The 12,033-nt window shown below is 36.1% G+C and overlaps 1 protein-coding gene and 1 pseudogene across 4 annotated transcripts in view; both read right to left on the reverse strand.

Moving 5' to 3' along the window:
- Positions 1–12,033, reverse strand: part of FAM13B (family with sequence similarity 13 member B) — a 131,822-nt gene that overhangs the window by 56,045 nt on the left and 63,744 nt on the right. For 3 of the 4 annotated variants that reach the window (XM_043981962.1, XM_043981964.1, XM_043981961.1), the window contains 2 exons: positions 10,283–10,378; positions 5,450–5,610 (listed from right to left, as the gene is read on the reverse strand). In XM_043981962.1, coding sequence (XP_043837897.1) covers positions 5,450–5,610; positions 10,283–10,378 — 257 coding nt within the window. The remainder of the gene's footprint in view (positions 1–5,449; positions 5,611–10,282; positions 10,379–12,033) is intronic. The other variant, XM_043981963.1, reaches the window with a different exon arrangement.
- Positions 1,994–2,197, reverse strand: LOC122740120 (annotated as a pseudogene).

Genomic DNA, 12,033 nt, shown 5'->3' on the forward strand with positions numbered 1-12,033 from the left:
GTTACATGTGGATTTCCTTTCCCATTTCTAGTTAGGATACTGGAATATCACATAATTACTCATTTGTTGCCAAAAAAAGGAAACTGAAATAGTATGAGAAACTTGAACTCAGAGCCCTCACATTCCATTTATTGTGATAAAGGTTTTTAAGTTTGGTGGCATGTAAAAAAAAAAATCCTGACTTGCAGTCAGGAGTAATAATTTCGAGTCATGGTCTTCCAATTAGTAGTTGCTGTGACCTTAAAAAAAAGTTACTTTACCACTTTCAGTACAGTAGTAGGTCTCAGGTTACTCACTTGTAAAAATAATGGGAATATACTAAACTGTCTTTAAAAGTCCCTTACAGGGGGCAGATAGGTGGCGCAGTGGATAATGCACTGGCCCCGGATTCAGGAAGACCTGAGTTCAAATACAACCTCACACACTTGACACGGTCACTTGGCAAGTCACTTAGCCCTCATTGAGCTGCGAAAAAAAATTTTTTTTTTTAAATCATAGCCTTAGAGAACATCAACACAAACTTCCAAAGACCTTACATATACTAACAAAATAAATAACATTTGTGTATTTTGGGCTAATGGTATACATTAGAAAGTCTCCTTTTAATCTATCTTACAGAACTTGTTCCTTTTAAAACAAAGAAACAGAGTTGTCAAGACCAATCACGAATGTTCACAAGCAGTGCACTACATAAAATTCCATTTTTAACAAATGTAACTTTCAGAATGATGTCATTGCATTCCAATTATAAATACAAGGAATATTTCTATCCATAAAGAGAGGAATATTACTTGGAGAATTTGTTTAAATAAACTAAATGATTCACCACTATATTTGGCAACTATAGAAGTTTCTTAGGGCTTTTGTATATTTAGAGATTGCTTGGGGTTGGCCTAGGCCCCAGGACCAGGCATAAGTCAGGCAAAAAAATTGTCTTCACCTCTGATCTTCCCCACCTGGACAATTCTGCACAGTTCCCCAAAACATACACCTGATGTTCTGGCAAATAAATAAGAGTTAATAGCAAAAAAAAAACAAAAAACCACAAAACCAAGCTATTTTCTATTGCTTCTTTTCACTAAATGAACTGTTTTTCTTTATCTTTAAAATATTTTTTGCACTATTTTAAACCATAATTCTACCTCAAGATCTTTTCATAGGCTCACTGAGCTAGTAATAATAACTTTTCACATTTGTGCTATGCTTTAAGGTATTCAAAGTACTTTCCCTATGACAAACCTGTGATGCAAACTGTATAAATCCCACTCCAAGCTGAAATACAAATTCCCTTTAAAATACTCTCAACAAATGATTATCTCGCCTCCAAATGAAAACCTTCAGTGTCAGGGAAATCTAACTTCCATAGTGATCCATTTCATTTTTCCATCAGCACTGCTAGTATTTTCCTTCTAAGAAACTGAAATCAGCCTCCCTATACTTTCCTAATGGTTTTAGTTCTACTTTCTGTGACCAAGTAGAATCAACCTAATCTTGATTCTCTGTCACAAATCTTCAAATACTTGAAATTAGGCATTATGGAATAACTCTTCTTGGTTCTTTTCCTGCCCCTACCCCTACCCCTACCCTCACCCCTGATCCTAACCCTCTTTCTCAATACCCAGCCAAGTTTTGACCTCTCCAGGGAAAACATCCCCAGTTCCTTCAAATGATCTTCATATAATAAGATTTCCTTTAGGAATAGATAATGTACAAGTTTTTTTGTTTTGTTTTTTTTACAAAGCTACTTTTAATACTGTAGGGCAAGCCCCATAGGAATAGAAAGGGTAGCTCCCCTAACCCCCAGGAATGCCCTGGAGGACAGCAAGGCTGCCTGGGGGGAAGGATGCACAGAGGGAACCCACTGCAGACACAGGACGAAGGGAATGCCATCAGGTTTGGGACCTGTGAGCACTACAGGAAGAGGTGAGAGCATGATGGGACTGACTCCAGTCACACAGTCGACCACTAAGAGAGATGGGCATGAGCCATAGAGTTACTTGGGCTCTTCGTTCTTCTCACTGGCCTTTTTCTGCTTCTGTTGCATGATCTCCGAGTCCCTCTGCTTTCAAGAAGCAGCAGAAAAAAAAAAAAAAAACAAGAAGCAGCAGAGAGCCCATCATCCTGGCTTTTTCCCTTGCCTGAGTCACTGTGCTTTTCCATGTTTTTTCTGTTGGGCAAGCTCATGCTGATTACCGCAGGTCACAGCAATGATAGCGGCTCCAACTTGACTTGGTGGCATCCGTTCTTTCCTCTCTGACGTCCCCAACCCCCACAAGTTTTTTAAAAGCACAATTCCTGAGTCAAAACAATGTTTTCCCTAAAGAGACTGACTTGCTGGCAAAGACTTCAGAATATATTCCTATCAAGTTTTTCATTGTGCAGAATCTACAGGAACCAATTAGGTAAGGTACTATTACTTAAGTTCGATCTACTGGAAAAAAATACTTTCACTACAAAGAATACCATATAAAAACTGCTATTTGTTTAAGTAGTCATTTACCTATAACAATGAATAGGAAGGTCACATGAGAAAGGAGAAATGGAAAAAAAACTTTTATGAAAGTATAGTACCAACTATAATTGGTGAATAGTTTGCATAACTAAGCATCATTGCCCCATGCTAGACTGCAAGTGCTCTCTGAACCCTAAAGGGCAATGTAACTGTGAGAGCTATTATAAGCACTAAGGGTAGAGAAACCATGTCTTCGTATTCATTTTAACAATAAAGCTATATATTATATGAAAAAACTTCACATATTTTCCTGTGTTTTTCACATAGCAAGCTATTAATTTCTTGGTGAATTAAGAAGAATAAAAGAATCATTAGATGACCTAGGATAGAAAAAGATGCTAGAAGGAAATCATTTCAAATGGGGAGGTGGGGGTGGGGGGATGGGGAATCAACTGAAACTCAGAAGAGTGTATAATCAATATACCCAGGGCTAATGTGTTCCAAAATGTATGCTACGGGATTGTTGAAAATAGATTCTGGGGAGAATATAACTGAAAATTTCACTTTCTGAATGTGTTCAGAATAGAAAAGCTATGAGGTGAAGTAGCAATGATATAAATACACAAACAAAAAAGACATTGCTGTAAAACATTTTAAAAGGATTCACTTTGTTCCTGTCACAAAGAGAAAAGAAATTATACAGATAGGAAAGAGGACTAAATGCTCAACCTAGCTATCAACCACTTAACTATATTTAAGAAAATAAAATCCTCATGCTTGCAAAATTTTAAATGCTGTTTCTCAAGCTATTTCAGCAGCAGGTAAAGTCTTTCTATAGAATACAATGCCTACATACGAAAAATATGCATCAAATGGATGTATAATTTTGATGTTAAGTCAAGGAACAGGCAGTCTAAACAAATAATGGCATCAAATAAAATAAAAATACCAAAGCCATATCCTAGTATATACCCAAACTAGAAGAGAGTGCAGTGTGATGATGCACTGACTTTGGAAACAGAAAGCATGGATCTGAGTCCTGCATTTCTCACTTGCCCACTATGTAACCTTGGGTATGTCATTTCCATCTAGGCCTGTTTCTTCAACTATAAAATGAGAAAAATGGACTAGGTTCTCTTTAATGTTTCTTTTGCAACCTTCTCTTATCATACATAGCTGCATCAAAATAATTAGATCTTTTTATCACCAGGGCCCCCAAATGTGAAAAAAGTAATGTTCTCAAATGACCTGAGCTCTGTGAAGTGCTTATAAACTGAGGAAGGGAAATAACTTTTGCAAAATCAGAAATATGACCTTTTCAGATGTTAGAACCCCATAACCTACTTCTGTTCTGAAAGGCCATTGAGAAGTATTTATTTAAACTCTATTAAGACTGCCCCCACAACCCCAACTGGAGAAAGAAATGGCAAACCCCAGGTTGGCAATGATTCTAGATTCTCAAAAGCCATTCAAGAAGAGACCTTGCTCTGGTAGGTATTACCAACCTGAAAAGGCTTCTTGTAGACTTAGTCTCAGGTGATAGTTAACCACCTTGCTACTATCACTTGAAACCAACCAAGCTAAGGTAAGCTTCTCTAATCAATAGGGTAATAACTGCATAATGAATTCTGCAGCCACAGTAGTTCTTGAATATGAGCTATTAAGTAGCCAAATGCAATATACACTGCAGGACTGCAATCTGCATTGGTGAAAGGAGCACCCTTGTACATCAAGGAAACTATAGAGACCTCATGTATGTGAGGAACATGCTACAGATATCAGTCCATTGAGGGGCTAGTTTTTGCAGAAGTGATGCAGATGTAATAAATGTTAAAATCTTCAGTTTTCTCTACTCTTATTCTTCATTCCCTTCCTTGCTACTCATGACAATGATTTTCAAAGATAGGACTTCAATACAAGCATATTTAATATGTGATATTGGTAAGGTGACAGCTCACAGGGAAAAAAAAAGTTTCCAAAATTTTCTGCAAGTAACAATGATTGCCATTCTTTACTTTTACTTTTCTTTAAAGAAAAGTAGAATATTTTCTCCTTTGGGGGATAAACAGCGCTTTAAAATAATACTTTACTTCCACTTATCAGAGACATACATACTCAGACTCATTATGTCAAAGCCACTTGGTTTCAGTACCTAACTAAATTGGTTCCCAATAAGTTTATAATCACAAATAGTAAGCCAGACATGTAGCTGTGCCACACCTTTAATCTGAAACACATTGAAAGTCATGTTACTATGCAGAAAATAAGATAATATAGTGTAAAAACAGAAAACCTGACAATATATATTTTTTATTTGAGTCCCAGTTCCATGACACTAAACAAGTTGCTTAAATTCTTTAAAACTACATTTTCAGGGGCAGCTAGGTGGTGCACCAGCAATGGATTCAGGAGGACCTGAGTTCAAATCTGGCCTCAGACGCTTGACACTTACTGGCTATGTGACCCTGGGCAAGTCACTTAACCCTCATTGCCCCCCCCCCAAAAAAAACCTACATTTTCCTCACCTATAAAATTGTACTTTACTATTTCACAAGGTTATTGCAAGGAAAGTACTTAGTAAATTAAAAATACAATGTGTATTTTTAATTTCTTCACATAAGAACTCTACTACTGCCTCCCTCTCTGTTCATATTAGAAGAGGAATGCACCAGGGAGGACCTAGAGTGATTCTTCTCCCCTCCAAGGGTTCCAAAAATTAACCTATGTCTACCTAGCTCAGTTTCTAGATAATAGAGGCTAAAACTCTGACAAATGGACTGGAAGTACAGGCCACAAACTATGCTGAAGGGTAAGATATGTCATCTGCCAGAATATTATAAATGTGTTTATGACTGAAAATTTTCTTCATTTCTTTCGATTAAAAAACAATCATTTCTTTTTCTTACTTTATTCAACTGGCACAACCTTAGAGACAGATGGAATCTTCATGCATATTTCAAGAGTCGAAAACCAAGATTTTATTAATTGAATCCTTACCTTGTTGATGCTTTAACACTATTAGATTCCAGGATGTTCTCGGTCATCCTGAAGTGTACCACCTCTGGCATTTCTTTAGATTTCTCTGCACAATCTTCTGGAAGTTCTTCCGACTGCTCTAGCTTTTCATCTTCTTCCTCTTCCTCAGAAAGTTCATTAATCTATTAAAAAACAAATTTCAAAAGATTGACAATTCAAATTTTAATAAAAATACTTGATTTATAGGCCAAAAAAAAGTTACCATAAAAGGACATCTTAAAACTGAAATTTAAACAACTTTCTAAATCCAAGTTTCACTTAAAGAATATTGTTGATACTTGTTCTACAAATCTGAAGAAAGGAAAAATATAGACTGGAAAAGCAATCATCTCAAAGAAGGATGAAATAACAATGTTGGAATACAATGCAAACATAACTAGGACCTTCAATTACCAAAGAAAACTTAAACATCATGATTAACATTAGAGCAACCTCATCTTCTGACCAATTTTGTTAATATAGTAGATAAGTAAAGACTTCTTAATTGCTCTCTTTCCAGGTGCACAAAATGAGTGTGTTTTAATTCAGTAGGCAAGGAAGATCCATGAAAAATGCACATATTTAAAAAAAAAAAAACCAAACCTTACTACAATTTCTAAAACTAAATCAACCTCGTCTAGAAAGAGTCCACTGAACCTGAAATGGCCAAATCTTTGACTTTTCCTGGAGAAGGGGCACTAGCTGGATAGGATTCATTCCTTCTATAAGGAGCTGTCTCAACATATTATAATTAACTTTTCTTAAATCAGAAGACTAAAACAAATCTGGTGTTTGTTCCCTCAAAGCGACTATTTCAGGAAAGAAGTCTTAAAAGAAATGGATGCTAAAATTTGAGAGATTATTTTTTAAAATGTAATGAAAAGTGAGGATAGCTAGGTGGCGCAGTGGATAAAGCACCAACCCTGGAGTCAGGAGGACCTGAGTTCAAATCCGACCTCAGACACTTGACACTTACTAGCTGTGTGACCCTGGGCAAGTCACTTAACCCTCATTGCCCCACCAAAAAAAAAAAGTAATGAAAAGTGAAAAGAAAAACAAAACCCTACAAACGTACCTACTCCAATGATCAAATCTAACTTCATTAGAATACTTCGTACATGGTCATAGATAATTTTTTATAAATTGAACACTAGGTATTTAAGAATGTGAGAGCAGGGGCAGCTAGATGGCGCAGTGGATAGAGCACCAGCCCTGGAGTCAGGAGTACCTGAATTCAAATCTGGCCTCAGACACTTGACACTTAACTAGCTGTGTGGGCAAGACACTTAACCCCAACTGCTTCACTTAAAAAAAAAAAAGTGAGAGCAATGAAAGTACACTGAATTCAAATCCATTCCAACCAAGTACAGTGGAAGTGCTAAGAATACACTTGGTTTTACAATCATGGATAATGGCAATGTTGTCGCAGGAGACAGTCCAAATGTGGTTTCTGAACTCCATGTTAATACTGCAGTTCTGAAAAGGAAAAACCACCATTCCATAAAAGTATCCTATCATGATTTGGCTTATCAGCTGCTTATCAGCTAATAGAGCATTACAAAATTAGAGCTCAAAGGGACTCTAGGGCTCAATTAGTCCAAGTCTCCTCATTTTACACATTAATCAACTGAGGTCCAGAGAAGTTAAGCAACTTACCCAAGATCATATAGGCAGTAATGAGCAAAGCCAATATTCAAAACCTATCCTCTTGACTATAAATTCAAAACCTTTATAACACAAAGTTTAAATTGTTTCTGTTTAATTGTAAAGTTTAATCATTCTTGATGGAAATGGAAATGCATTTTTATATTAATAAGGTTGAAGCCCTTTTATTTCTTTGAGGCAGCTAGGAGGTACAGTAGATAGAGCATTGGGCTTGGACTTAAAAAGATGTGCGAGTACAAATCCAGTCTCACACACTTACTAGCTGTGTGAACCTGGGCAAGTCACTTGACCTCTAACTACCTGTTTCCTCAATTGTATAATAGGAATAATAGTGCCTACTTCACAGGGTTGTTGTTAGAATCAAAAGAGCAGCACTTAGTACAGAGCCTGGCACACAGTAGATGCTTAATAAACATCTATTCCCTCCCCCCTTCCTTTTTTGGTGGGACTGTTTGATAAAGCAGGCACATAAATGACTGTCCTGAGCTGCAGCACAGAAAGGCCTCGGGGTTATGACCAAAGCATACAGGGCTGACTGTCCTGCACTGAATAGTCTCAGACTACTGGACATTATTAGTTTGCTGGCCTACTTTGAATAATTTCTCCCTAGCTTCGTCTCCTGCTGCCAGGCTGTGATATTTCATTGCCTGCCTCTAATAGCCTTTCCTTTCCTCCCACCTTCTCATTTCTGGTAAACTAAGAAACCAAACGGTTAGATTTGCTAGAACTGTGTCTAAAAAAAAAAAAGGCGTGAGAGTGACCAGCCCACAAGTAATATCCTGAAGGGCTCCCTTGAGGTAAAGCAAATTCAAATTGATATTAAGCATCGACTGTGCACACACAACTCAAATTGATATTAAGCATCTACTGTGCACACACAACTTTTCTAGGCACTGGAGGAGATACAAAATTTAATTAAGATAGATCCCTGCCCTCATGAAGCTTACAGTCTAAAAAGGAGATATGACACACTGCAAATAATTACCACATATGATAAATGTTTGAGGGAAACATGAAGTTCAAAAGAGAAGGGCATTACTCATTTGGGTGACGAAGGAGGCCTCAAGAAAGAAGTAGCATTTGAGTTGAACTCTAAACAATGGGTAAATGCAATATAGTATGATGGAAAGAGAAGGCAGCTAGGTGGTTCAGTGGATAGCAAACTGAGCCTAGAGTCAAGAAGACCTGAGTTCAAACCCAGCCTCAGACACTTACTAGTTGTGTGACCCTGGACAAGTAACAACCTCTATTTCCCTTAATCCACTAGAAAAGGAAATGGCACTCCAGTATCATTACCAAAAAACAAACAAAAAAAACCAAAAACAAAAACAAAAACCTACATACAATTTGATCCACAGGGTCACAAAGAGTTGGACACAACTGAACATCAGCAACAATGGAAAGAAGAATGTCCCCAAATTGGCTGGGGGTGGGTGTGTTTTATTATAGTGTGGTACAGTCATATAAAGAATACTAGATTTGGAAAGAGAGGACCCAAATTTGAACGGTGGCTATGCTACTTATTACCTGCAACACCATGGAAAAGTCATCTAAGCTCTCTGAGCCTCAAATCTCTCCCTTTCAACCCTAAATCTGTGGTCCTAGGATTATAATCTTATCTCTAACATTTGCCATACAATTTAACCTCCCTGAATGTCATATTATTCATCTGTAAAATGAAGGTGATGCCTGTGGTACTTACATCACAAGCTCACAGGACTGCAGAGAATAAAATGAAAATAATGTAAATTGCAAAATAATGTATGCAAATACCTTTGTAAACTTTAGAATGCTAAATAATGTCAGTTATGTTTCATTAGATTGTCTAATGAGAATAGGGAAGGCACTCCAGACATAAGAAACAGGGCCCAGCAAAGTGAGAGGGGATGGGAATTAGTCCAATTTAGCTAAAGCATAAGAAAGAGGTTATTTGTTTGAGAAATGAAGAGATGAAATCCTAAAAGTCTAAGTCTATCTTCACATACAAATCTGTAGCACTTTATATAATCTGGGTCTTTAGCTATAAAATGCCACTCAAGGTATTATTAGCATCATCTGAGCTTTAAGGATATATTTATATAGGTGCTGACCTGTGTAAACTTTTGTACCAAATCACAAATAACTTTTCTTTTACCCATATAATTACATAGGGTTAACATAGGAATAAATACAAAGAAATATGTTTGTTTTCCTCAAAAATGGTTTGCCAATTTAAAACAAATTACAACTGGAAAGAAAATCAGAAAGGTAAACTATTAACTACTCTAATTTGTGAAGGCCTATGAGGCTGGAACACACAAGAAGGAATAAAAGAGAAAAATTAATAGAATGGCTTTTTAATTGAGCAAGAATTTACATGCATTCACTCTCCCAAATTTTAGATTTGGGATGATTCTGGGGAATATAGCTTTACTACAATTTTTTATGTCTGGCAATCCAGATACTAAAATGTACACATATTCAATAGAATGTGCAAATTCTCACACAGATTCAAATTAATTAGTTCAAATAAACATTTACTTTCCTCTATCATCATCAGGTCTAGAAGTAATCAGATAAGGCAATAGAGCCAAAAAACTAAAAAGTAGCCATTACTTCTTTCCTTTTTTGGGGGATGGAGGGAGGGGGGGGGGCAGGGCAGGGCAATTGGGGTTAAGTGACTTGCCCAGGGTCACACAGCTAGCAAGTGTCATGTGTCTGAGGCTGGATTTGAACTCAGGTCCTCCTGAATCCAGGGCCACCTAGCTGCCCTGGTAGCCATTATTTTCTACCCCAAAATAATGATCACACATAAAGATGAGTTTTTCTAAATTAATAGACCGAATTTTAGATATTTTATTTAAATAAATATGCCCAGACTCCATCCCCATGAAGCTCTTCAAGAACGAATGCTTGTCAATGTGCCTAAATGGAAGCTGGTCCAATCAATTCAACAAACATGTGTTAAGTTCATTTGTTATGTGCATAAATGGGAGATGGATCAGTTCAATTTAATAACTATTAAATTTTTTTTTTTTAAATGAATGAATGTTTGGTTCTCAGTTTCTCAATAGCTCTTTAACATCCAATTCATTTCAGATGCTACTTAAAACTGTTCTGTGTATGCTTCTGCTTCAACTCCACTTCTGGTGGATCCTTATCCATACTTACATCTCTTCTTTCTTTCATTGTTGTAATTCCCTTCTCTAGGACCTCGTGAAATGCCTGCTTTCCAGACTCCAGTTTGTGGAGAACGCTGCTGCCTGCCTTCTCAAATGTATAAAGAAACATAATTATATCACCTTCATCCTCAGATAAATTAAGGACTCCATACTAAAAAGACTGTTCACCTTCTTTAGCTTGGCTCAAACATGTTCTCTACTTGTCTTCTACCAACCATTTGTTCCTTTCAATAGTCACGGCTATTATTAAGAATGTCTCCTGATTCAATTTAATAAGGCTTCTAATAGCCCAAGCTTTTGCCTCAATAGTAACAAGACTGTGAATAAAGAAAACAAGTGGGTGGATAAACTTGATTTCACAAAATCTGAAATGCAGAATAAAACAACAGTACTACAGAAAGTAGGTCAGGCCCAACTATATATTTAAAAGTCTTTAGGGTGCTGGAATTCCTCAATAACGGATAAGAAAGCAGCAACAGACATATTCATTCAAATATGAAATAAAACAGAATTATGCTGAATCTAAGCAATGTTCATTTCACTCAAATACCTTATTATCACATAAGCCAAATAAAATGTCAAAATTACTTAGGAAAAATAAATACATAAAATTTAAGAAATATGCTCCTTTCGCTTGTATCCTAATAAATTTCCAAGTAGAAGAAAATATACAGTCTTTTAAACAATCAAATATAAATAGCTTATAAATCACAATAAAATACAGATTTTGGTAGTAAGCAGGCCCAAAGAATCACTATCTATTTGCAAATATTCCAGGACTCATCCCTGTACCAAACCCTAAATATCATCATTGTCTTCCCAATAGGCAAATTTCCTCTCCCCTACATATATAGGCAAATGTATAGAGTTTACCCATACCATTTTTCCAACGTGACTGAAAAACAATACAAAATGCACATTCAACACAAGGAGATTAAGAGATTTCAGGGAACACAACCAAATCCTAATAAACAAAGAATGTCAGAGTAATCTAATACAATCCAAAAAATTTCACAAAGGTATATCCTACATATTGCAGAGCAACTGTGATACAAATGCTTTAAGTCCATATAATGAATTCCCTAAAAATCAAAGCTTAATCTTAGAATACAACTGAATGATTCAAATAGTAAATCTATTTTATCCCACTTTGCATAGACAAATGTATAAAAATCACTGAAATGCAAATGAGTCAAAATTCGCAAATAAAAAGATATACTTTAGCAATTAAAATATAAACAATGAGGAATTCCTGTAAATATGACTACTCTCTTACCTCTACTTTCATTTTAAATAGGGACAGAGAATTCTTTCAAAGGAGGTATTTCATAATGTTCCTTTAGTCTTACTATGTTTCCTAAGTTGAGATCCACATATAGTAGCTGCCAACTTTAAAACTACACCAAAATATCCATGTGTCACCTACTCGGGCTACAAAACCTACCCATACATTTTATTCCCATATGCACATGTTTTGTCCTTAGTTCATACAGCAAGATGCACTTGGCATCTGCTACTGTGTCATTTCTTTTTAAAGTTTATAATACTTTTTAAAAATTTAGTCGTTATCCATGTTTATGTTTTAAAAACAAAAGCAAAGCAGAGACTGAAATATTAAATGGGAAGTCAATAAAGATGGTAGCAACATCAAAAAAACAAAACAAAACAAAACAAAAAAAACACCCAACCCAAACATTTCTAAGTATTAAAGAAACTTCCATTTATCCAGAGTTCAGGTTA

The sequence above is a fragment of the Dromiciops gliroides genome, chromosome 2, assembly GCF_019393635.1.
Source record: "Dromiciops gliroides isolate mDroGli1 chromosome 2, mDroGli1.pri, whole genome shotgun sequence".
In the NCBI taxonomy this organism is placed as follows: Eukaryota; Metazoa; Chordata; class Mammalia; order Microbiotheria; family Microbiotheriidae; genus Dromiciops; species Dromiciops gliroides.